The 23,415-nt window shown below is 58.8% G+C and overlaps 1 protein-coding gene across 1 annotated transcript; it reads right to left on the bottom strand.

The window, feature by feature from the left end:
- Positions 1-1,922: 1,922 nt before the first annotated feature.
- On the bottom strand, positions 1,923-11,732 carry FSCN1 (fascin actin-bundling protein 1). The gene is made up of 5 exons (XM_082645723.1): positions 10,785-11,732; positions 4,444-4,600; positions 4,227-4,348; positions 3,811-3,978; positions 1,923-3,346 (listed from the first exon to the last, which is right to left on the bottom strand). The coding sequence occupies exons 1-5, from the start codon at positions 11,614-11,616 to the stop codon at positions 3,144-3,146; spliced, it is 1,482 nt and encodes a 493-aa protein (XP_082501849.1). The 5' UTR covers positions 11,617-11,732; the 3' UTR covers positions 1,923-3,143.
- Between the last annotated feature and the right edge of the window lie 11,683 nt (positions 11,733-23,415).

Genomic DNA, 23,415 nt, shown 5'->3' on the forward strand with positions numbered 1-23,415 from the left:
ACAGTGGTTGGAAGCCTGTGGGCTGAGTCAGTGCAGGCTGGTGAGCAAACCATAAGCTCTTTGTTCCTGTGGGCTGGTCCGTGTGCCTGTGCCTGCGTCCACGTATGTCTCTATGTTGCCTGTGTGTTGTGTGTGCACTGCGCTCCTGTACGTGCCTGCATGTGTTCCTGTGTGCACTCACCCATGCATGTACATAAGCCCGTGTGCGTGTGTGCAGGATCACACAATGACCCTTGTGAACTGGGAATCACTGAGGAAGAACAGCATCCTTTGCTCTGGAATCTGAGCTCTGGGGGCCCCAGAGCCAATTCTGACGGGGGGCACCTTTCGACCAGGACATGGGGAGTCCCGGTGCGTGCGCAGGAGTGAATCTGGTGGTCCCCACGGTGCTCCATTTGCACCCACGGGAGTGTCTGCCGCCTCCGGGAACGCCTGTCGCCTCCACGTGGGCCTAGAGACAATGGCCTCACTCAAATCCACTCTTCATCCGGGACGCAACCAGGCCCCGCCCCAAGGTTCCTCCCACCTGACCTTTGCTTGTGCGGTTCCCTTGCCCTGGTTGCCCTTCCTGTCCCTAGTATTGGGTTAGGCGCCCCTCCTCCCTAGGTGTGATCACCTCCCCCACCAGCCTTTGCGCCTCATTCGCGGTGTGTGTGTGGGGGAGGGGGGGAATAAGCCCCTGTAACGCGCAGCCACTTGCTCTGAGCCCATTTTTGTAGAACGCGTGGAATTCAGAATCAGTGCCTGGGCCTGGCTGGGAGGATGCGGGGAGGGGTGCCTGCATCATTCCAGGACAGGTCATTCCTGCTCCTGGGCAGACGCCCACCCCGGGCACCGCAGGGAACCACCTCGCTCAACCTCGCTCAACCGCCCAACTGGGGACCCCTCCCTGAGCCCCTTCCAGTGCATCCCCATCCCTACAGTCTAGAGGAGCCTGGCTCCGGAGGACTCATCTGTTCCCTTCCACGTCACTGAGACTCTTCTGGCTTCCAGCCTGGCTTTAACAGTGGTGGAGGGTTGGCCGCCAGGACCCCGCTGAGAGCCCAACGTCCCTTTGTAGCCGCCATCTGTGCTTGTCAATCTCGAGACTCCCGCCCCCAGGGACCACCAATCACAGCGCAGGCATCCCAGTTTCGTCATCAGCAGCCAATCAGCGCTTCTGCTGACAGCTCCGGCCCCTCCGGTCCCGCTGCCCCCGCAAGACGGCCACACGCCCAAGTCCCTCTTCAATCACCGCCTACTTATTGGACACCCATGGGGCACCGCGTTCCACCCTCAAAGCTCTGCCTCGCTACTCTGAACCTCAGGCTCCTCCTCTGTAAGATGGGAACAGGTATGCTCTGGGTAACATGATACTGCGCAGTAAGGGCCCAACCCAGCCCCTCCTCTCTGGAGTCTCTGCAGGGCTGACCACCTGGAGCTCTGCCAGGGGCCACGCCCGCAGGGTGGGCTTAGGACCCAGGTTCCCCCCTTGAGGTTGGAAACTTCCTCAGCTTATCTGCCAAATAGAGAAGTGCCTCCCTTCCTCCCCAAGTTGGGCCTAGGGGTCCTGTTCTCATGAAGGTATCCACCCTGGACTCCAAGCTTAGCTCATCCAGCTGACTTCTCCCAGGGCCTGTGCCCACCTCTATCCGGGCCTGTCCTCCAAGGGCGCCCAGACAGCACATCCAGGTCCCAAGGGGCCCAAGCCTGCTGTGTTGGGGTGTGGATGGATGCACACAAGGCCCCTTGCAGTATGGAAAGGGAGCACCCAGGCCCCATACCTCCAAGCTCTAGTCAAGGCACACCTGCCAAGGCAGGAGGAAGTTCGCTCTGCTGGTTTGTGTGGGCCTGACCTCTAACTCAGAAACCTGCAGGAGGGTTCCCAGGCCCACCCCTCCCACCTGCCTTCATCCCCCCCGCCCACACACACACACGCAACCTCAGGGGCGCAGACTTGCGTTAACTTTATTTTGCTCTTTCCAGTCTGAAGCTACTATCATGGGCATTTAGAGTTATACAAATGACACTTACAAAAAATAAAAGACCAAGACACCCAGAGTGAGATGCATGGTGGACACTAACCAGAGGGGAAGGGAACTGGCAGGGGCGGGGCTAGGAGCCAGGGACCAGGGGGCTTCCACGGGGCTCCCGGCTGAGGGCAACGCCCAGCTTCATCCCACCAAGACCCGGGATTCCAGTCAGAAGAGGAGCACCGATCATACCAGGGGCCCTGGCTGAGGCGGTGAAGGGCCCAGCACCACCAGGTGGGGACACAGGCCTGGGGCCCAGGCACATGGGAGGGAGGGGGCCGGTGAGAGCCCCCTGGGAAGGTGGAGGCAGGTTCTGGATTCAGGGAGGCACCCCACCTACCCCACCACTAGTGGGCAGAGGGCACTGAGGCCCGGAGATGCCGTCAACACCACCCCCCTACCAAGACCCCTTGAAGACCACTCATGGCTACAACCAGGCTCGCCTGGGGCTCCCCCAGCAATAACATTTCACTGAAAAGAAAAAAGTTACTGATTTGGTCATTTTTTGCTTCCAGTCAGGCCAGAGTGAAAGAAAAGAGACAGGAGCAGGACCCCCGGACCACAGCAGGATGTGTGTGCAGTGGCCAGGCCCGGGCGGCCACCAAACCAGGCCTGCTCCACTCACAGGGGCCTGGAGCCAGCCCCGTCCTGTCCACCAGCTGTCCTCCTGACAACACAGGGATGGCGCTCCAGGGGGGCCACCAACAGGCCTGGGGCAAGAGCTTGGCTCCAGGGAAATGGGGGAGGGGGAGGTTCAGGAGGGGACAGGAGATTCCAGTTACACACCCCGCCGCTCCCAGGAGCTCGGGAAGGCCTCCCAGCCCCCCACTCCTCCTCGGCCTCTTCGGGAAAATAAGGCTCAGAGTTGTCTGAGGTCAGAAGAAAGAAGTTCCAGCCTCGCCCAGGGCAGAGAAGAGAGGGCGGAGGGATGTGAAATCCCTCCAAGGACCAGGTCACAGCCTCTGACCTGCCCAGGGGAGACCATGTGGGACAACAGGTGAGGGCACCGTTTGCTCTGGGTTTCCAGTTTGAAAGGCAAGGGGCTCGCCACCCACAGCAGAGCCCACCTGGAGAAGAGAGTTAGCAGGGCGGGTGGGGCAGGGTGGGGAGGGGGCTGCCGGCGGCGGGGCCCTAATACTCCCACAGCGTGGTGGGGTCGATGGTGTCCGCGCAGGCCTTCAGGACCCCCGCGTGGTCCCCCTTCAGGTAGTGCCCGCCCACCTTGATGGCCACCTTGTTGTAGTCACAGAACTCGAAGAAGAAGTCCACAGGGCTGTCGCTGCTGCTGGTGACGGAGGAGTCGTTGCCCACCATCCAGTACTTGCCTGTGGAGTCTGGAGCAGGGCCAAGGGGGGCCCCATCAGGCCCTGCCTGAGCTCCGCTCCCCACCCTCCAGTCACGGCTTCCAGAATGGGGCGGGGGGTGGTCTGTGACATCCACCCAAGCCTCCGGCCCATGCTGGACTGGAGTCCCTTCCCCCGCCTCCCACCAGAATTTTGGTCCCACAACTCGTGTGTGACCCCTCCCCTGCCCAGCCTTTCCAAAATCCCGTCTCCCTCTCTAGCTCTATCTGGGGTGGGCCGGACATCTCCCTCCTGTACAGACAAGAGGGGAAGGGGCTACCCCCCAGCCTACAGCCTCTGGTGTCCAGATGGGGCCTGGCCCAAGCCACATCACAGGGTGGCCAAGCCGAGCCCCAAAGCCAGGCTCAAGTGGGGCAGGGGTTTGCTCTCTGTGTCCAACATTGGCCCCCTGAGCCCAGGGGGCCCCACCCAGCACTGCCCACAGGAGAACCTGCCTTTGATGTTGTAGGCGCCGTCTCTGAACTCCAGCTGGAAGACGTCGTAGTTGGAGCGGTTGGCGTCCAGGGTGCCTGTGACCTTGCGGCAGCCAATGAAGCCGTGCTCGCCACGGAACACGATGATGGGGCGGTTGATCAGCTTCATGAGGAAGAGCTCCGAGTCCCCTGTCCCAGGAGGTGGAAAAGAAGTGAGCCTCATGGGGTTGGGGGTGCCACACCCAGGGTGTGGCTCAGAGAGGGAGAGCGGGAGTCTCGGGTCACACAGCATGCCAGCCCTAGGGTGAGGCAGGGTGGTGCCAGTTTGGGAGGATGCCCAGCATGGGGCAGGCTTCGGGTGGGGTTCGTAAGTGACCACGGCATACAGTTAGACCCTCCAGGGAACAAGGGCTTGAAGTGTGCCCCCAGGTGGCTACCTGCCGTCTCCACCGAGGCAGCCAGCTGGCCGTTCTTCTTGGCCGTCACAAACTTGCCGTTGGACGCGCGCAGTATGATCCTCTGATCACGCCACTCAATGTCAAAGTAGCAGCTGGCATCCCTGGGGGTGGCGGGACAGGGTCAGGCGAGGCCGCCCCACAGGAAGGCCAGCCTGGGCGAGTGCGGGCAGTGACAGGCGGGCAGCGGGGCACTCACTTGGTGGAGGCAGTGGACTGCACACCCCCGGTGGCCGTCAGTGTCCAGTACTTGCCCGAGTGGGTGCGGAAGGCGCACTTTTTGGTGTCGCGGTCGATCTCCAGCTGGAAAGTCTCTTGGTCGGTCTCTTCGTCCTGATTGGCCGACAGGTCCATACCTGCGGGGAGAGCCTCCAGCTAGTACAGGGACCCCCATGCCCCCCCAGTGCTGGCTGACCCTCAGCCCTGCCCGCACACACCAACACAGCGGGGGGCTGCTGAGACCCCACAGTGTGGCTCAGACCCCTTGGCCTTCACGTCAGAGGGCGGAACCCAGGATCCCAGACAGGACAAGTCAAGGGCCAAGGCCAGCTAGGTCCATTTACACATCACGTTCTCTGATTACAGAAGCAATACCTTCCAACAAACCAAGTGCAAAAAGATATTGTAAAAAAAAAAAAAAAAAAAAAAAAAGATATTGTAGAACCAACTGGGAGACTCTCAACATGGTCCAGGATTGGAGAGCATGGATTAATTATTGTTAATCATGTTGTCATTATGTAAGAAAATGGCCTTGTTTTTTAGAGATACACACAAACATTTTGAGATGAAACACCCTGATGTTAGGGATTTGCATTAAGTACAACCAGAAGCAATGAATAAAGGGCCAGGGAGCTAGTGTGGCAGAATATTGCAGCTGGGGGACTCGGTATAGGGTAGTTCATGATACCCTTCCTGCTTCTGTATACGTGTCAAGAGAGTCACAGCACACGTTCCCTTCAGGGAATTTAGAAAACTCATAAATGCGAATTCACACACACCCCCATGCCCACCACACCCCCAGAACGCCACTGTGAACGGCGGGTGACCACACACTCCAGCCTTTTCCCCGTGCGCTCACATATGCATTTTCTTGACCTGCAAGTGCATGCATGCTACAGACCTCGATTTGCAAATGATCTGCCTAACACATTTACACGTTTCCATGTCCCTAAATCGTCTGTGAAGGGGGTGGCTTCCAGAGTCTTGCTCCCACAAGCTGCAGCCATGTCATTCTGCACATCCATATGGACTCCTCCAGATAAAACCTGAAGGGGGATCTTTGGTCCCAACAAGTTCACATCCCCAAGCGCCATGGATCCTAAGAGCCTCAGCAGCAGGGTGAGTTGGGCCTTGAGGCCTTTTGAAGCCAGGATCAGTGGCGGGCGGCAGGTGTTCTTTTAGATGAGATGAAGCTGGCGGGTGGCAGAGGCTGGTGGGTGGCGGAGCCTGGGGTCTGAGCACCCCCAGGCCCTCCCCCAGGACCCATTCTTAGTTCTCCAGCCGCCACCCAGAGGGCCTGAAAGGTGTCAGCCCCATGCTAACCAGGTCTCGTGTCCCATGTCAGCGCCACCCCATCACAAAGGAGAATGAGGCAGAGAGGTGGTGCCCTTGCCCAAGGTCACCCAGAGAGAAAGCTAGGGGTCCAGGGCTCTCGGGAGGAGAGATGGGCAAACTCAGGCCTCCTGCCATGCCCTCTTCCCCAACCCTCCCTCCCCTCTGTGGACTGGTGGATGTGGCCTCCACGGGTCACTCTGAAGCAGACCCTCACAACGCTTGGGCTTGACCCTCCAGGCCCCCTGGGTCCCCTTAGCCACAGTGTCAGGGATCTGCTGACTACTGAGGCCCCGGGGGTAGAGGTGAGCTCGATCCACCATCACGCCCCAGTGAAGCACAGGGCGAGGATCAGCAGGGGCTGGGCCTTCTGGATGCCCGAGCCACCCAGAGGACGACCATCCTAAGGCCACACCCAGGAGCACAATGTGGGGCTGGGGTCCATCCTTGCTCAGACCTCGCCCAGCCGACCTGCCCCACCCCACTGCTGCAGAGCTGCCACCCCCAGCGTGCCCAGCCACATGGCACCACCTGCCCAACACGTGGCAGGCCGGCTGATGGGAAGGAAAGCACAGACGAGGAGGAGCCCCACCGGGCACACCTGGGCAGCAGAAAAGACAGAGGGGGCTCCCCAGAAAGAGGGGCAACGGGGGCAGGGAAGGGCCCCGAATGGCAGGCAGATCTCTAGCAATGCCCAGCCTACCTGACATAACAGAGGCTTGCCAGTGAACAAGGCGCTCGCCAGCCTGCCCGAGGACAAACACAGCAAGTGCAGGGGCTCCTTTTCAATGAGGCTTTGGTTCCTGAGAGCTTAGCCAGCCCTGCGCTCCTGTGGACAACCATAGGCTTGACTCCTCCCAGCAATTCCAGAGTTATTTCGAGGAACAAAGGGAGGCTCTGCAGCGGCTGGTACCTCCCCAGGGCCACACAACCACCACCACCTGCTCAGCCCCTCAGACCCCGTCCCGCCTGGGTGTGTCCAGTCCTGGAACTGGTTTGATAAACAGGCCTAGGCCAGCCCGCAAGGTACGCAAAGCCGGGGCCAGGCGCCCTTGAGTGCCTCCCCCCACGCAGCCTTAGTTTCCCTCTCTGCCTGTCAAAAGGGCCCGGTCTGAGATGGAAAGGATTTAGCAGCCCAGTGCCAAGTAGACACCAGGTCTTCCGCCCGCAATAGGAAGGGGTGGGAAGAGTATCCCCTCCCCATTCCAGTGGGGTACCTCCTGGCTCCAAGGCCCTGCCCAGATGGGAAAGGCCCCACTTGGAGTGGGGCCTTGGAGTCTCTAATTAGAGCTCGGTTACTATGGGAACAGGGTTTTCTTCGGAATTTTTCTTTTCGTCAACAGCAGCACAAAAAACCTGAGTCACAGGCCCACAGGAGCCCTGAGGAGGCAGGAGATGCGGGGGCTCAACAGAGCCCATGGGCACGTCCCCCCAACCCGCTCCAGGGAGCACCACTGAGACACCGGGCCCTGGCATGTCCCTCCCCATCGTGGCTTTCCCCATCTCCAGTCTCTGAGCCATCCTGTACGGTGGCTTGGAGGGGGCACCCCCACCCTGCCAACACACCCCATGGTCCGCATCCCCCTCAGCCTTAGCAGTCCGCATATTCCCCTGGCTTGCTCAAAGCAGGCACTCTCCACCACCCCCACTCAGTTTAAGGGAGGGGGCCCAGAAGCATCTGTGGCCTCCCCTCCCCTGCCCTCTTCCCAGTCAGCTCTTGCCACTACCTGACCACTTCAAATCCCTACTCCGTCCTTACACAAGCTGTTCCCTGGGCCTGAAATGCCCTGCCGCATCAGGAGGACTCTTACACATCCTGCAAAGCCCAGCTTGACCAGCCCTTGCTCAGCCAGCCTGCCTCACCTTCGAGCGGCTGGGATTGGGCACTTCCTGAGCATGGAGTCCCCAGGGCACAGCTGGCCAGATGCAAAGAGGCTGTGAGACCAGGTGGGAAGTGTGGTGAAGCTCTGCCCAGGGTCTGGCTGGAGCCCAGGGCAGGTGAGGCTCCAAAGTAGCATGAGTACTGCTCACTCAGTGGCCCTGCCATCCTCTATCCCTGCCCAAGCCATGTCCTCACCTGTGTGGTCACAGCTACAGCATTTCCCAGGACCTGGGATAGACATGTGCCATCTGCCTTGTCACATCAGCTCTTGGGACCCCCACGCCCTGTGGCCGATCCTGCCTCTAATGTAGGCTGTGATGGCCTCCTCCCAGAAACACAGCCTGGCCGAAAAGAATGTGCCCAGGGCAGCCCTGGGCGAGCCCTTTGCAAATAGGGAAACTGAGGCCAGAGAGCAAGCTGCTGCAGCTTCAGCAGGGAGCAACCCACCCCCACCAGGCCCAGCCTGTGCAGGCCTACGGGGAGGATGATTCACTTCCCCCAGCCAGCTAAACCCAGGATGCTCCTCCTTCCTGGCTGGCGTTTCCCAACATGTGTCGGAAGCACAGCTGAAGCCTCCTTGCCACGCAGGCCTGTCCAAAATGGCCTCTGCAGACACACCCCCCAAGCTCATGCCGGCTCCAGGTCCTCTGGTCATCCTCCACCCCACAAAGAAGACCCGAGGTCAGCCAACATCAGAACGAGATGAGGACCCCAAACTCTGAGGCCAGTGTAGCTCCAGTCTTTGCTCCCGAAGCCCCCTTCCCTTTAAACGCACAGAGGAGCCAGCAGTTCTCCTGGTGCAATTTCCGTCTCCTCCTGCCCCCTCAGCGTGAATCACACCATGGCACCACCAGCGGGCTGTACTAGAGAGGAGAGGGTACCTGCCCAGGCTCACCAGTGCCTGCCAGAAACACCCCCAGGATCTCTCTGCTCCTTTCTGGCGCCAAGGGCTAGGGCTAGGGCCAGGGCCACCCGTTCCTGCCACACCTTCCCCAGGGCAGGTGCTGGATGCAGCCCAGCAAGCATGGAGCATGCCTGCATTGATGAGCACCCAACTTAGGTCCTGTGGCCCTGCTGGCTGTTCCAGTCCCATCTACCAATCTCACAAGCTTCTCTTCAGCCACACTGGGCTTCCTGCTCCCTCCTGCCTCGGGGCCTTTGCACAAGCTGTGCCCTGTATCTGCAACACCGTTCCACACACCTGATACATGCTACCTTCTATTCATCCTCAGGCCAGGTCAAGTGTCCTCCTCAGAAAGGGACCTCTCCCACCTAATCTGGGACCCTCATGTACTTCCTGGACCCCCAGACCTTTGCTCGACACCTCTGGGATGTTGCTCATGTCCCAGTAAGAACACTGGGCTCAGCAGGGAAGGATCCAGGAGATGCCCATGTGCTCACCACTCAGGCCTCAGCATGTCTCACTTGGTAGGGGCTCAGTATTTGCTGAATAGGTGGGGAGTCCTGCCCCACCTCGTACTGTGTGAGACTGGAAAGGGGAGGACCTGTGCCCCAGAGGCTGGGAGGCATCAGGGGGTCCAGATAAGAGCTCATTCTAGAGTCAAACCCAGTTCTTCATGCTGCTTACTTGCTGTGTGACCTTGGGCACATGGCTTCTCCTCTCTGGGCCTAAACCTGCCCATCTGTAGGATGCAGGAAATACCGCCCACTTCAATCAGCACACTCGGGTAGGAAACTGCCACGGGGCTGCGACCTCCTTGGCAGAGCCGGGTCAGGAGGGTGGCCGTCAGAAGGAAGTGGGGAGGGGGGGCTGGGCAATGACTGGGCTCCCATCCAGCTATCTCCAGAGGCTGGGGTCCAACTTCTCGGCTGGGGGAGCCAGACACCCACAGGTTCCCCCAAAGGAGGGGCGAGGGCGCCAGAAGGAAGAGAAGCCGCCTACGGGGAGAGTCTAAGAAGGGAAAGAGGAGGGTTCACTTCTGGCGCGCAGACCAGTAGGAAATGGCCAGGCCAGCGGGAGGCCCCGGGAGAGGACGCATCGAGTTGCAGCCAGTTGTTCCAGGCGGGAGTCTTGGGGGTGGGTTCAACCGAGGGTAGGGGGGCTTCCCGAGGGTGCCGGGCTGGGGTCTCCGGGCTCAGGCTGAGACCCCTCTGTCTCCCGCAGAGCAGAGGGTTCCGGCCAGGGGACGCGCGGCGGGCGCGGGGCGGAGTGCCTGGCGGGGCGCCATCCGCGCCACGCCGTCCCAGGGCTGGGGCGCGAGCAGGGAGGCCGCCTTCTGGGGCGGCTTCGGACGGGGCACTGGGCTGGGGGCGGCGCGGGGGGTCCTCAGCAGGGGGGACCCGCAGAAAGTCGATTCCCTCCCCCGCCCAGCCGCATCTGGTTTTCCCATCTGCAGAGAAGGAGCAGGACAAAGGGGGCGAGGGAGGGCTTTGTCGACGAGCCCGCCCCCCTGCTCACAAAGGCCGCGGCCTCGAGCGCGGGGCGGACGCGGGAGGAGGGGCTGGGGGGGAAGGGCAGACACACTGGGCGCCCCCCTCCAGCAGAGGCCAACCCCTCCCAGCAGCCAGCGGAGGTGGAGAAAGGCCCGGAGGGAGGGGAGGTGGAAGCGCACCCTGCGGAGATCAAAGGCTACCCCCATCCCGCCCGCGAAAGGCGGCCTTCATGGAGCGGGGGCGCGCCCCGCGCCTGTTGCGACCCCTGGTCTCCGCCCTGGAGCCAAAGGCCCACTGCCGGGGGGAGGGGCACGAGGAAACAGGCGAGGGGCGTCCCTCCCCACGGGCTAGGCCCGCGGATGCGAGGGAAGGATCTGCGCGCGTAGGGAGGACCCAGATCAGGCCGAGGGTTCGGAGGGTGGCACAAGGGGCGGCCTCTAATCGCGGCCTAGGAGCCCCAACATCAAGGCGGAGTGGGGGTTATGCAGCGGCACCCAAGGATGGGCAAGGCCCCACCCCTCGCCCCTTCCCGGGGATCGGAGCGCAGGTCCCGCGGTGGGGTGGGGTGGCCCGCGCGCCCAGCGGGGGCGCACCGGGCGTCGCTCGGGATTGCAGCGGCGCCGCGGGCGAGAAAGGGCGGGAGGCTGCGGGGACTGGGGTGGGGTTCGCTTTGTGCATGGCCCAGAGAGGCGGGGGACGGCGTCCCCACTCACCCTGGCGCGTGGACACGTTCCTCTCGTTGGCCGCCTGCAGCACGACCTGGGCGCAGCTCTGTTCCAGGGCGAAGAGCTCGTCCTTGCCCACCTTGGTGGCCTTGCCCGCCTTGAGCGTGCCGCTGGGCCCCGACGGCGCCAGGTAGCGGCCTTCGCAGTCGCGGAAGGCCACCTTGCCGGAGCGGAACTCGAGCGTGTAGCCGGTGGCGGGCTCGGGGTGCGCCACTAGGCGCCCGTCGTGGCGCAGGAAGCGGTGGTCGGCCGTCTGCAAGCTGTAGCGCTGGTCCTGGAAGGCCAGCGTGATGAGCGAGTCGACGCCCCAGGGCACGTCGCGGTCCACTGCGATCTCGTCGGCCGGCCGCGCGCTCAGGTGCGCGTAGCGCTTGCGGGCCAGGCTGTAGATGGTGACCTGGGGGTGCATGGCGATGTGCACGCTCCACTTCTCGGCCGGCGACACGGTCTGAGCGAAGCACGACAGGCGGTCCTCGGTGCCGCCAAAGTAGCGCCGGTGCGCCTCGGACTGCAGCGACCAGCGGCCGTCGTCGTGCGCCACGATGAGAAAGCGGCAGTCGGCACTGGGCACCTCGTGTTCGCAGGTCACGTTGCCATCCTTGTCCGCCGCCAGGTAGCGGCCCAGGTGGCTGCGCAGGCACACGGCTGCGCTGCCCGCCTCGTCGGGCGGCTGTTCCAGCGTCCAGATCTGCTTCTTCTTCAGGCTGCTGGCCGACGCATTCACCTTGAACCCGAACGTCTCGGCCGTCAGGTACTTGTTGCTGCAGTTAATGAGACCGAACTGGATCTGCAGGGCCTCGGCCGTGCCGTTGGCGGTCATGGTGGCGGCGGGCGGGAGGCCGGCGCGGCCCGGGAGGTCGGTGGTGGGTCCCCGCGGCGGCGCCCTGCTCCTTTGTTCAGCTGCCGCCGCCGTGCGCTCACCCTCAGCAGCGCTTTACAAAGCCGGCCCGTGGCGCCCGAGCCCCTTTATAGGCGGGGTGACGTCAGCGTCGCGAGGTCCCGCCCCCGCCCCGCCCCGGGGCTCGCCGAGGAGGGGGCACCAGGGCCCAGGGAGCGAACTGAGTCTCGAAGGGGCCTGGAGGGGCGCGGGTGGGGGCTGGGCTCGCCGCGTTCCCTGCTCGGCCGGCCTCGGTAGTCCCCCCTCTTCCTCTTCGGGCCGCCGCCCCCTCCCCGCCAATGCCAAGGCCTCGCCCTCGCAGCACCGCAGCCTGAGGACTCACCCAGAGCACGGGACCCCTCGGAGGCCCCGCACCCCAAGCCCAGCCGGGAGGAAGGCCGAGCCAGGTTTGAGGTTGTGATAGAGACCGCAAGACCACAGAGCACATCAGTACCAGGCGGAGCGGCCTGGAGGCTCCTCAGAGGAGGTGGCTTTAGAGCAGAGCCTTGAAGGAGCTGAGAAGGGACCCTCCAAGGGCCTGTGGGTGGAAGAGTGGGGTGCAGGCCAGGAGCTGGGGAGGGGCCTGCAGACCCTAACTCACCCAACCCAGGCCTTGCAGCCTCCAGAGCGGGGGCTGCGGTTCCCCGAGGCTTCCCTCCCAGGACACTGCCCTGAAAGCCACCCAGACCCTTCCCTGTGGCCCAGGCACCCAGCCGGGCTGGCCCAAATAGGTCTCCGTGGTAGTGGCTGAGACAAGTGGCAGTGTGTCCACTCTGAGGATGCAGAAGCCACAGGGTTCTGGTGAGGTTCTCCAGGCATAGAGTGAGCAGCGTGCCCTTTTACTGAGCAGGTCAGAGACGTGCTGCGGCTCAGGCAGTACAGCCCCGAGGGGCGGAACCCAGGTCTCCAGCCCCAGGGGCCAGCGTGCCTCCCACTTGATACCCACCCCCAGGCCCCCACTGCATTGGACGCAGAGCCTGGCACACAGGAGGGGGCGACGCTGGCTACAGCCCTCCATCCTCCTCCGTCAACGTGGATATTCCCTACAGATGCCCGCCCCCACCCCTGTAGAGGAACACTTCCCTTTTCTGAGCATCTCCAAAGGCCAAGACTTTTGCTGGGACATTCCCCACATGCCAAGCAGGCCCCTGGAATGCCAGCATGAGCACAGGCTGCCCACAAGGTCTCGAGGCCAAAGGCAGAGGGCACCGAACTAGCTCCTGGGCTGGTTGGTCTGTGCCTGTGGCTCCCCCCAGGCAACCTCCTCCAGGGATTTTTATCTTTCAGGGTAATTTCATGTTACTTTCCCATCAGTTGGGTCAAATGGGTTTACTGGCAGGTCCTTGAGCCCCAGGCAGGCACTGCCCACAGCATCCCGTCCCACAAAGCTCACCTCTGGAGAGATGAGAAATCAAGTGTCTCTTTTTGAGGTCATCTAATAGGCTTGAAACCCAGGGTCTCGCTGGCTGTGTGACTGTAGGCAAGTCACTTAACCTCTCTGAGCCTGTTTCACCTTTTGTAGAAGAGATACAAATCCCCCATCTCAGGGTTGTCTGAGAGTCCCCGAGGGCATGGAGCTCAGCAGACACTGTCCCTGGCCACCCTCAGAACCCATTCCAGTCCCCAGAAAGCCCTAGTAAGGGAGACCCCAACCTTCTGGCCAACTACCAAGGCTCAGAGGAGAGGGAGCTGAATAACTGAAGGTTGGGGGCGGGGTCCATGCTGGCAGCAGGACTGGAGTCTGCTGAGACGTGCCTGCTGGGATGGGGGCTGGATGGCACCTCCCTCCTGGCTCTGCAGCTCCCCATTCTGACCCGAGTCCCCCTCCTACAACTTTGCAGCATAGAGGCCAGGAAGGAGGCTGGGGTTGGGGGCTCCTGCCTCTCAGGCCAGGAGTGGGAGCGGGTCCAGGCCTTCCCAGGTGATGCTTTTGACAGATAGAAAGACTGGTGAGCCCGGCTGGGTATGGAGGCAGCCTGGGTTCCTGCATCGGGCTTCCTGGGCTCAAATGCACAGCCCTGGTTCGTGGTTTTCCCATCTCTAAAAAGGGCATAATGATAGTACCTGCCGCAGGAGAGAAGCTGAGAGGACAGAAGGAGCTGTGAACGGGACTGAGGGGCCTCCCGGGACGTGGCATTTGGTTTTCAAACCAGGAAGGTCTTGGGCAAACGGAGACAAGTTGGTGACTCCACACATTAGGCACCTAAAAAATAGTGCCTGGCACGTGGTCAGTGCTCATAAATGCCAGCTGGTCCTGGGAACAGTCCTGGGGATGGGCCAGACTCCCTCCAGCCCCCAGGGTCACCAGGAATCCCCAGGACCCTAGTCCCGTACCCAGAGCGATGGTGAAGTACAAAGCTTTAGGATCAGTCGGCCAGGAGCATGAACCTTGTGCCGATTTGATTTGCTGAATAAATTAAAATCAAATGGAGCAGTGTGGGGGAGGGCACAGAGAAAGGGGACCTTGGATTTCCCTACAGACGAGGGCAGTCCAAGTCGAGTGAACAACATAGAGCCTGAAGTGTTGGGGAAAATCAGGTTAGTCCTGAGACTGGGGGCAAGGGGCGGTGTAGGGGTGAGTATATGAAGAACCGAGGTTCATTTCAATAGGCATGGAGCTAAATTAGTATATTTAATTTTTTTCTGAACAGACAGTATATTCACATAGTTCAAATCTCCCAAACCCTAAAAAGGCTTTTGTCCTCCCCGCTCCCCCCATTCCCACCCACTACCTCCATAACTGCTGTTAGATTGTTTTCCTTTCCTTGAACTTCAAAGACAAGCGAACCTGCGTCTGTATTCTTGTAAATCTCTACATCTTTAAACAGTAGTTTCAATCCTGCTTTCTTACTTGCATCTGAACCCAGTTTCTGCTTCAGTACCTGAGTGCCTTCCTTGTTCTCTTTCACAGCTGTGTAATGTTCCACTGCATGAGTGTGCCATTTATTTAACTGCTGCCATATGGATGGACATTTGGGTTGTTGCTATTGATGCCCTGCTTTGGCCAGAACCTCCTTCCAAGAGTGATGCCCTCAACCACAAACCAACATGTTTTCATGTTTCTCTTTACCCAGCAGGCACCATGTAAAAACTTAAGGCTGTCCAGTCTTGGCTTGAATGCCTCTGGTGATGGGGAGCTCACTCTGTCCTCTGTCCAAAGCCAATATGGGTGATACATATTTGCCTTGTTCTGGCTGAGGAGGAGATTGGGGGGTGAGGGAGCCCTGGCCCACAGCAGCTGCTGGGAAAGAGGGGTCTCCTGTGTACAGGGAAAACTACCAGATGGCTGAGTCTCATGACCATAGATCTTTGGATGAGGGCAGAGGGAAGCATCTCAGTTTTTTTAAAAATTATTATTATGATTAATTATTGCTGAAAAGCCAATATAGGAACAAAATCCTAGGTCAGTTTAGCAAAAGAGCATTTTCAAAACTCCTTCCCTTCTCTGCACCCATGTTCCCGCCTCTTCCCTTCCCCAAGTCTCAGTTACACTGGGCACTTCTGTGTCCAGTGCAGTCACACGGTCCTGTCTGCAGGCTCCACCTTGGGTCCCTCTGGGGAAGGACAGGAACACGGACGCTGTGTCCCTGGGCCCCACGGGAACCCAGGCGCCACCTGAGCTGCCCGGAACAAGGGCATGGCACGGGGAGAACGGAGGTGCTTGGCTGGGGCCAGGCCTGAGCCGCTCCCAGGCTGGCCGCCGGGCGCCCTCCTGCCTGGTCTGGGCAGGGAAATGAGGCCACCAGGAAGGGCTGCTCAGCTAGCCGTGAACCCAGTTCCCCGAGTGAGGATTCTGAGCCACGAAGACTCACACTCCTCCCCCGTCCAGCAGGCTTGGAGAATTCCCTGTGCCCACCCACCACTGATGGGCAGGGGCTTCCTGAAATGACATCCTGGGGTTCATCCCAGCGCAAAAGCCAAGGAGCAGAAGCTGGAGTCAGGAGGCCTTGACTTGGCTCTCGGCTCTGACACATGCTTACCATGGGACCTTTGACAGGTTACTTCACCCTCAGTTTCCTCACCTGTCAAATGGAAATAATAATACATGCAGAGTTCCTCATGGACAACACAGAGGTAGTTATAAAAATGGCACAGTGTTTGTAAAAGCAACAAACAAATGTCTTTACCTGTCAGAAACACTCCCTAAAGGAACCTCCCTGGCGGTCCAATGGTCGGGACTCGGCACTTTCACTGCTGAAGGCCCGAGTTTGATCCCTGGTCAGGGAACTAAGATCCCTCAAGCCATGAAAAAACACTCCCTATGAAATGACATGATGCCTGGGTTTTGCCTTAAACTATTCCAGACAGGATGGTGGGCATGTGGGGTTGCATTCTGTGAGTCCCTCTATTTTTATTTTTTGGCCATGCCTCGTGGCCCTGACCAGGGATCAAACCCGGGCCCTTGGCAGTGAAACTGCGGACTCCTAACCACGGGACCGCCAGGGAATTCCCTAGTCTCTCTACTTTAATAAATGTTTGGACATTTCCATAATAAAAAAGTTTTGGACAAGGACACTAAGAATAAAAATAAAAAATAAAATACCCCAGTCCTCCCTTCCCCCCCAGAAAAATAGTGGTGGTGGGGAATAGATAGGACGTAACGATTGTGCCAGCAGTGACGGCACGAGAAGAGACAACATACTGTGTTTTTTATGTCTGCCTGAACGTGTTTATAACAAGAATGAACCCTGACATTCTGACCTTGTATCTTCGCCTATGCCTTAGTCCTGTCTCCTGTGTGTGCTGTTCTGTTGTGTTTGGACCTCATCCTGCCAGCCTTCTCTGTACCTTTATTCAGAAATGTATTATGTAGGTAGAGATGGAGAGGTGATAGGTAGATGATAGACAGGTAGGAGATATTGATAGATATTTAGATAGAGAAGTGCATAGCTTTATTTCTGAGGGTTTTGTTAATTTGGCTTTTTTTTTTTTTTTTTTTTTGCTCTGCATCTTACTTACATCCCATGACGATTTGGCCCAGTGAACGCCCCCCACCCCCTCCATCCCCAAGGCTGTTTCAACCCCATTGTCTCTGGCATGTGGAAGGTCATCAGATTCCTACTAGGCTGTCACATTGACCTGCTGCTTCAGGCTTGATCCCAGGGGCAGATGCCTGCCTGGACTAGCTGGGCCCTGACCTGTGCCTGTCCCGGAGCTGAGCCATCTCACCTGGGCTGGGGCAAAGCTACGCTGCCCAGGGTCTCCGGCACCTCGGGCTCCCCGTGGCTTCTCCTCGAGGAAATCTTCCCAAGCCCCACTTCTCCCAACCGCCGAGACCCGGGCCCCAGCTCCCACCACTCCTGGGGTCACTGGTGCTGGGCTCCAGTCGGGAGGCGGGCATTAAACCACTCACAATCACGGGCGCTGCAGGCACTGTGCCCAGGGCTTTATCTGCTTTAACTTTCCGACAACTGGGTGTCATCCCCACTTCACGAATGAGGAGAAGGAGCCTGAGCAGCGGAAGAAACACAACCAAACAGAAAGGAGATTGGTGCCTGCCTGCGGGGGCTGGGGCCCGGGAACGGGGAGTGACTGCTTAATGGGGACGGAGTTCCTTTGGTGGGGGCGGAAGACAGTGTTTCGGAACTAAGTAGAGGGACTTCCCCGGCGGTCTAGTGGTTAAGACTCCACGCTTCCACTGCACAGGGCGAGGGTTCGATCCCTGGTCGGGGAACTAAGATCCAACATGCTGCGCAGCACAGCCAAAAATTTTTTTTAATTAAAACAAAAGGAACTAAGTAGAGGTGGTGATTGCACAACATTGTGAATGTTTATACTAAATGCCACAGAATTGTGTGCTTTACATTTTTATGTTGTGTGAACTTTACCTCAACTTAAAAAAAATCGATCAATCTTGGGGGAAAAAAGAACATAAGCAAATCATGCAGCTAGGAGTGACAAAATCAAGCCTTAGGCTGGCTCCCAGTGCCCCCCGCCCCGCCCCCAGCACCTCCCGCTCCTTGCTGGGGCTCCCGCTTCATACCAGCTTTGCAGTCTCACACCCTGTCTTTGCCTGCCAGGATCTCAACGCTAGAAACTTCCTGTCACACCTGACCACGGCTGCCGGCTTTCAGGGCATGGGCCCTGCACTTGGTCTTGACTGTTGTCCAGGGACCAGGGTTTGAGGCCCCTCGAAGCTTCAGTTCCTCGTCTGCAAAAGGACAGGATGTGACATCCTGGGAGTTTCCCGCCAGCATCACTTAGAGCCGTGAACAGGGGGCTCCCCGTCTTCTCTGAGCCTCACTTTCCTTTCTCTCAAAAGGAGGTAAGTGTGTCCCAGGCGTGTGTGAGGGGCCAGAAGGGCCATCCACATTGCAGATGCACAGATGTCAATGGCCCAGCCCCCATAGATGACCGGCCTCAGGGCCCAGAGCCTGTGAATGGTGTCTTTGTTGTACTGCCCCTGTGGCCCCTCGAGGCAGCCTGGTACGGCCTGCATCCCTGCACCCCTCGCATCCCTCACGAGCGCCCTAAGTGGGAGTAACCGATGGACAGCTGTGCCCTCCAGGGCCACGGGCCACACCCCAGCACTGTCGGGTCAGAGCCAAGGAGGGCAGGACCGGCTGTCACCCCATCACCCCGTCTCCAGAAACATCTCTGCCAATATGGGTTCAGGGCCTCCAGGTTACAAGCAGGGAAACTGTAGCCTGGACCGAACAGCGAGGCTCTGGTCCAGCTTTCAGGAGGGACATGCACTGCCCAGGGGCCCAGTCTGTGGCTCTTCTCAGATTTGCCAAGAGATCCGTGACACCCCCTCCTGCCCTTATATTGTAACCCTTCTAAGTCAGAAACCAAACCTGTGGGTGCCCACAGCGTGGCCCACGTAGTGAGCTGTCCTGGGCGGTGGGGGAGACCCCAGAGTTAACCGTGAGGTCCAGGAGGGCCCCCAGGAGGAAGTGGTGGCCACGCTGGGTGAATAGGAGCTCAGCCGGGCAGAGCCAGGCTGGCTGGAGCAAAGGTACAGAGGCTGACCTGCCCCGTGTCTGTTACCAAAAGCGTGTCCCTACAAAGCATTTCTATTTCTGTCGTCCTGGACCATGAAGTCCCGAGGGGAAGGCCTGGATTGGCCTCAGCGGGCAGCTCAGAGGCCGCACCTGGCCATCCACCTGACAGTATGGCAGGTGCTGGAACAGCTCTGAGACCCGAGTGTGTTTTGTAAAGTGAGGCTGTGGCGGCAGTTGCTTGGCAAGTGCCTGGCTAATTAAGAGGGCATTAGCACCCTGGGCAGAAGCCCTCTCCTGCCAAGGCGTCCTTGCCAGGAGCAGGGCCGATTCCCTGGCCATGCCAGGCCTCGGCTAAGCCCCACCTGGCCGCCACCCCACTCCTGCTCCTCGGCCTGTGGCCGACCTTCGGGGCCCCCCCGCCCCTCCACCAGTGCCCGTGAACCTCCACAGCACAGGCCGGCCTCTGGCCTCAGGCCTCAGGCCCCGTCTGTCAAATGGTGTGTTCATCCATCCTCCCCGAGCCTGCACGGAACCCTTGCTACGTAACGCCCACAAGTCCAGGGGCATCACGGTCACCTGCAAGGAGCACGGTGCCTGCTTTTCCCCCACCCAGAGGGCTCTGAGCGCTATTCTGATTGACTTCTGACGCCTGCGGGGGGAGAAAGAGTGATGAGCACCTCCACAGGGACGGCAGCCTCGCCCGCCTCCTCCATTACCCCCAACCCATCCACTGGGGCAGCCAGGCAGCTTCCTCCATGGCACAAAGCTAGCCCTGCCTGCCCCGCAGCTTAAAGCTCTCTCACGGCTCCCCGGTGCCCAGAGCCCTTGGTGGTCCAGCCTCTGTCCATCTCTCCTGCCTCGCTCTCCTCCTCTCCCTGTTCTCCACCTGCAAACCCCTGCTCATGCAAAAGACCCACCTCAAACATCCCCCATCTCCTCTGGGGAGGCCCCCAGTGTGTGTGGGGGAAACTCTGGCCCTGTTTCCGCAGGTCCGAGCATCCCAGGGGTCAAGGCAGGCATCTTTGTGCAGTGATGGAAGTGTTCTGGAACCTTCTCTGTCCGATACGGGAGCCTCAGGTCACACATCAGTCTGTGGGGCATTTGAAATGTGGCTTGTGTGACTGAGGAACCTTTCATTTTGCTTCACTGTGTTTTTTTTTTTTTTTAAACAAGATGTTGGGGGTAGGAGTTTATTAATTAATTTCTTTATTTTTGCTGTGTCGGGTCTTCGTTTCTGTGCGAGGGCTTTCTCTAGTTGTGGCAAGCGGGGGTCACTCTTCATCGCGGTGCGCGGGCCTCTCACTATCGCGGCCTCTCTCGTTGCAGAGCACAAGCTCCAGACGCGCAGGCTCAGTAGTTGTGGCTCACGGGCCTAGTTGCTCCGCGGCATGTGGGATCCTCCCAGACCAGGGCTCGAACCCGTGTCCCCTGCATTAGCAGGCAGACTCTCAACCACTGCGCCACCAGGGAAGCCCCTTCACTGTGTTTCGTTTATGTGTAAGAAGCGCAGGTCCGGGCACTTCTGCTGCGGCCGGAGCAGCCCGCGCTGCCCCGCCCCGCCCTGGGAGGCTAGAGCAGAGTTTGGGGATATCCCACGAGTTGACAGATGTGACAACAAGCGTCCAGTGCCTTGGCCAGTTGTTGGTGACTTGCCTCTTTTGCCCTCCCCCCGCACCAGCAGCCAGGGCACCCCCAACTCTCCGCACCCCCAACTCCAGTGCCACAGCAGCAGCACCCATGTCAGGCCCTGCACAAACCCCTGACACATGCATCCCTGAGGCCCACCCAGCAGACAGGCAGCCCCAAGCAAGACAGAGGGACCCAGAGGCAGGAGGGGTGGTGTGGCCTGGACACCAGACCCTCCCTCACCTTCCCTGCTGCCCAGGCCTTTCTTGGCTCAATCCTCCGCGGCCCGGGGACCCTCCCCGACTCCAGACCCTGACAGTTCCACAAGTGGGCACGTGGCCTCCGACCAGCACTCTGGCTGCTTCCCCGAAAGAGCCTGGGGTGGAGTCTGCACGGCATTTCGGGAGCGCCAACTGTCTGGGGAATTCCAAATGCTCATACAGGGAAGGGGAACCTTTCACTATGTGCCTGGCTCAGGGGTCCTGCCAGCCCCCATCTACCCCACCGGATTCATGTCCAGCCCCTCCATGAAGCCCACCTGCTCTCCTCAACCTGGGGTCTTCTCCCAGGGCCTCTGTGTACAGCTGGGGTGGGGGGAGAGCCAACTCAAGCCCCCTTAGACAAGCCCTGTGCCCCAGCTTGGGGGCTGTGTCAGCCTGGAGGAAAAGACGTTTTATTCTTGCCAAAAGCCATAGCCCCCAGCCAGGGCACTTTTTAGCCACCCAGAGGAACACCTCTTTCTAATTCACACAAAGGCTTTGTGCAGGCCAGCAGGATTCTGTCCTCACCCATCTTTTCCTAGGCCATTCATGGATCCCTTTGGAAACACTGTCTTTCAGTCATGAAATCTTCACGACCAAAAAACCCACAAACAACCAACCAAAAAAACTGGGAGTTCCCTGGTGGCCTAGTGGTTAGATTCCAGGCTTTCACTACCGTGGCCCAGGTTCAGTCCCTAGTCGAGGAACTGAGATCCTGCAAGCCTTGCAGGGTGGCCAAAAAAAAGAAAGAAAGAAAGAAACTTGACTCAACTGGATAAATATCAATAACAAGTCCAGTAGTTATGGCAAGAAATAAGAAGCCCTAAAGAGGGGAGTTTCCTGGGTTGGGTAATTCTGATAATAGCTGGGAAAGGACCCTGGAACTTCCCCAACTCCTCTCTACCATCCTTACTGAGTCAGCTTTACTCTCAGGCTGAGCCCCTCAGAGTCACAAAATGGCTACCAGGGTTCCAGACATCACATCCCCCCAGCATCATCTAAACTAGGCTTTTGACAAACCCCTTCTCAGTATCATGTTTTTAAATGCATAAGACAGAATACGTAGCATTACCAAGGAAGCCAATTACATTGAAATTGTCAACCTATTGTTTACTTGTGATGTGCTAATATGGGCTTTCTTTTAATACATTAAATAATACCTAGTGGTGGATTTAAGAACTACCATTACTTGAGTCCAAACGACATTCTGAAATTTCTGCAATAGACGTACTATGTTCTGAAACCCTCGGTGACAGTGTTGGTGGCAAAGCCACAGGCCCTTCTGGGGTTTGCTGTTCACAATCCTAAAGAAGGGAAATGCTGAACTCAGTCAGTGACGATCAGGATGTGATTGTTTTCTCATCCGAGTTCAGAGACTCCAGACTCCCTAACTCCAGCAGCTCTCTGTGGAAGGCTGTTTTTATAAATAGAGGAAACCTTTCCCAGAGCCCTCCTGCAGACCTCCCCTCACTTCTCTTAGCCAAGCTGACAACGTGCTTCTCCCCAAATCCACGCCCCATAGAATGACAATATGGTCCAGCAATTCGACTTCTGGGTATAAGCCCCGAAGAACTGAAAGCAGGGACCTGAACAGGTATTTGCACACCCATGTTCACAGCACCGTTTATTCACAGTAGCCAAAAAGTGGAAGGAACCCAAGTGACCATTGACAGCTTTTTTTTTTTTTTTTTTTGGCCACGCTGAGTGGCTTGTGGGATCTTAGTTCCCTGACCAGGGACCGAACCCGTGCCCCCAGCAGTGGAAGCGTGGAGTCTTAACCAGTGGACCACCAGAGAAGTCCCATTGACAGCTGAGTAGATAAACGAAATGTGGTCCATCATACAATGAAACGTCATCTAGCCTTAAAAAGGAATGAAATTCTGACACCTGCTACAACGGGGGTGGACCTTGAGGACAGTATGCTCAGTGAACTGAGCCAGACACAAAAGGACAAATACTGTAGGATTCTGCTTATATGAGGTCCCTGGAGGAGCCACGCTCAGAGAGACAGAAGGTGGAATGGTGGTGGCGGGGGGTTGAGTGAGGGGAAAAAACAAAAAGAACTTACTGCTCCCTAACCTTGTGACTTTCTCTGACGCCACAGTAAGGAAGATGGCAAAGTTCTGGAACAGGACCGACACGGAGGTGGATGGAAGAGAAGACTGAGCCCAACTGACTTATCCAGTCATTTGATTTTCACCAAAGGTGCCAAAGAAATAGAGGTCGGCACACAGACGGGGCAACAGTCTCCGAGCAGGGCTGTGGGCAGCTGCAGCCACTGGGGTGCAGGCCCTTGCTCATCCTCTAGCTTCCTTTCTCTCTCGAGCCTCAGTGTTGTCCTCTGTGAAATGGGTACCATACTGCCCACCTCAGAGGGCTGTGGGGAAATGTCCTGAAAAAGATATGTGTCCACGGGAGCCTGCAGGGCAGGAGGAGTTCAGGGACCACCTGGGGTTTGGTCTGGGGTGCACGGGAGTGGGAAGGGGGAGACAGGGTGGTAGAGAGGCCGGAGCCTGCAGGTCTGTGCTCAGGGTTTATCCTGAGAGTGCTGGGGAGCCATGGAAGGTTTCAGTGGGAGTGTGGGGTGGTCCTGTTGATACCTGGGGAAGACAGATGGGAGGAGCAAGCCCCGGGGCTGAGATGGGGAGGAGGTGCCGTGTGCAGGAGGATGAGTCAGCATGATGGGGAGCGGGGGGCCTCGGAGCCCCACATCCCGAGGGTCACGAGGACCAAGCAGGGCCCAGAGGATGTGCTCAGAAAGCAGTTTCTGTTTGGGGGGGAAGAACTTTGACACCATCTGAGGGGCTGGAAGGGGGCAGCATGAGCAGGACCAGACAGGCCCCTGGGGGCGGGTCACAAGCCTGCTCAGATCAAGGCCTCCTCCAGCCCCAGCCTCTCCACACTGGCTGGGA

Source organism: Mesoplodon mirus, assembly GCF_964341445.2.
Source record: "Mesoplodon mirus genome assembly, chromosome: 15".
NCBI classification, from domain to species: domain Eukaryota; kingdom Metazoa; phylum Chordata; class Mammalia; order Artiodactyla; family Ziphiidae; genus Mesoplodon; species Mesoplodon mirus.

What these genes read in the sequence shown, in the direction of transcription:
- FSCN1 (XM_082645723.1), bottom strand. Translation starts at nt 11,616, where the DNA reads ATGACCGCCAACGGCACGGCCGAGGCCCTGCAGATCCAGTTCGGTCTC. An exon ending in TGCCTCGGTGGAGACGGCAG is followed by an intron (nt 3,979 to 4,226) that starts GTAGCCACCTGG and finishes CTCCTGGGACAG; the next exon opens with GGGACTCGGAGCTCTTCCTC. An exon ending in CGGCGCCTACAACATCAAAG is followed by an intron (nt 3,347 to 3,810) that starts GCAGGTTCTCCT and finishes GCCCTGCTCCAG; the next exon opens with ACTCCACAGGCAAGTACTGG.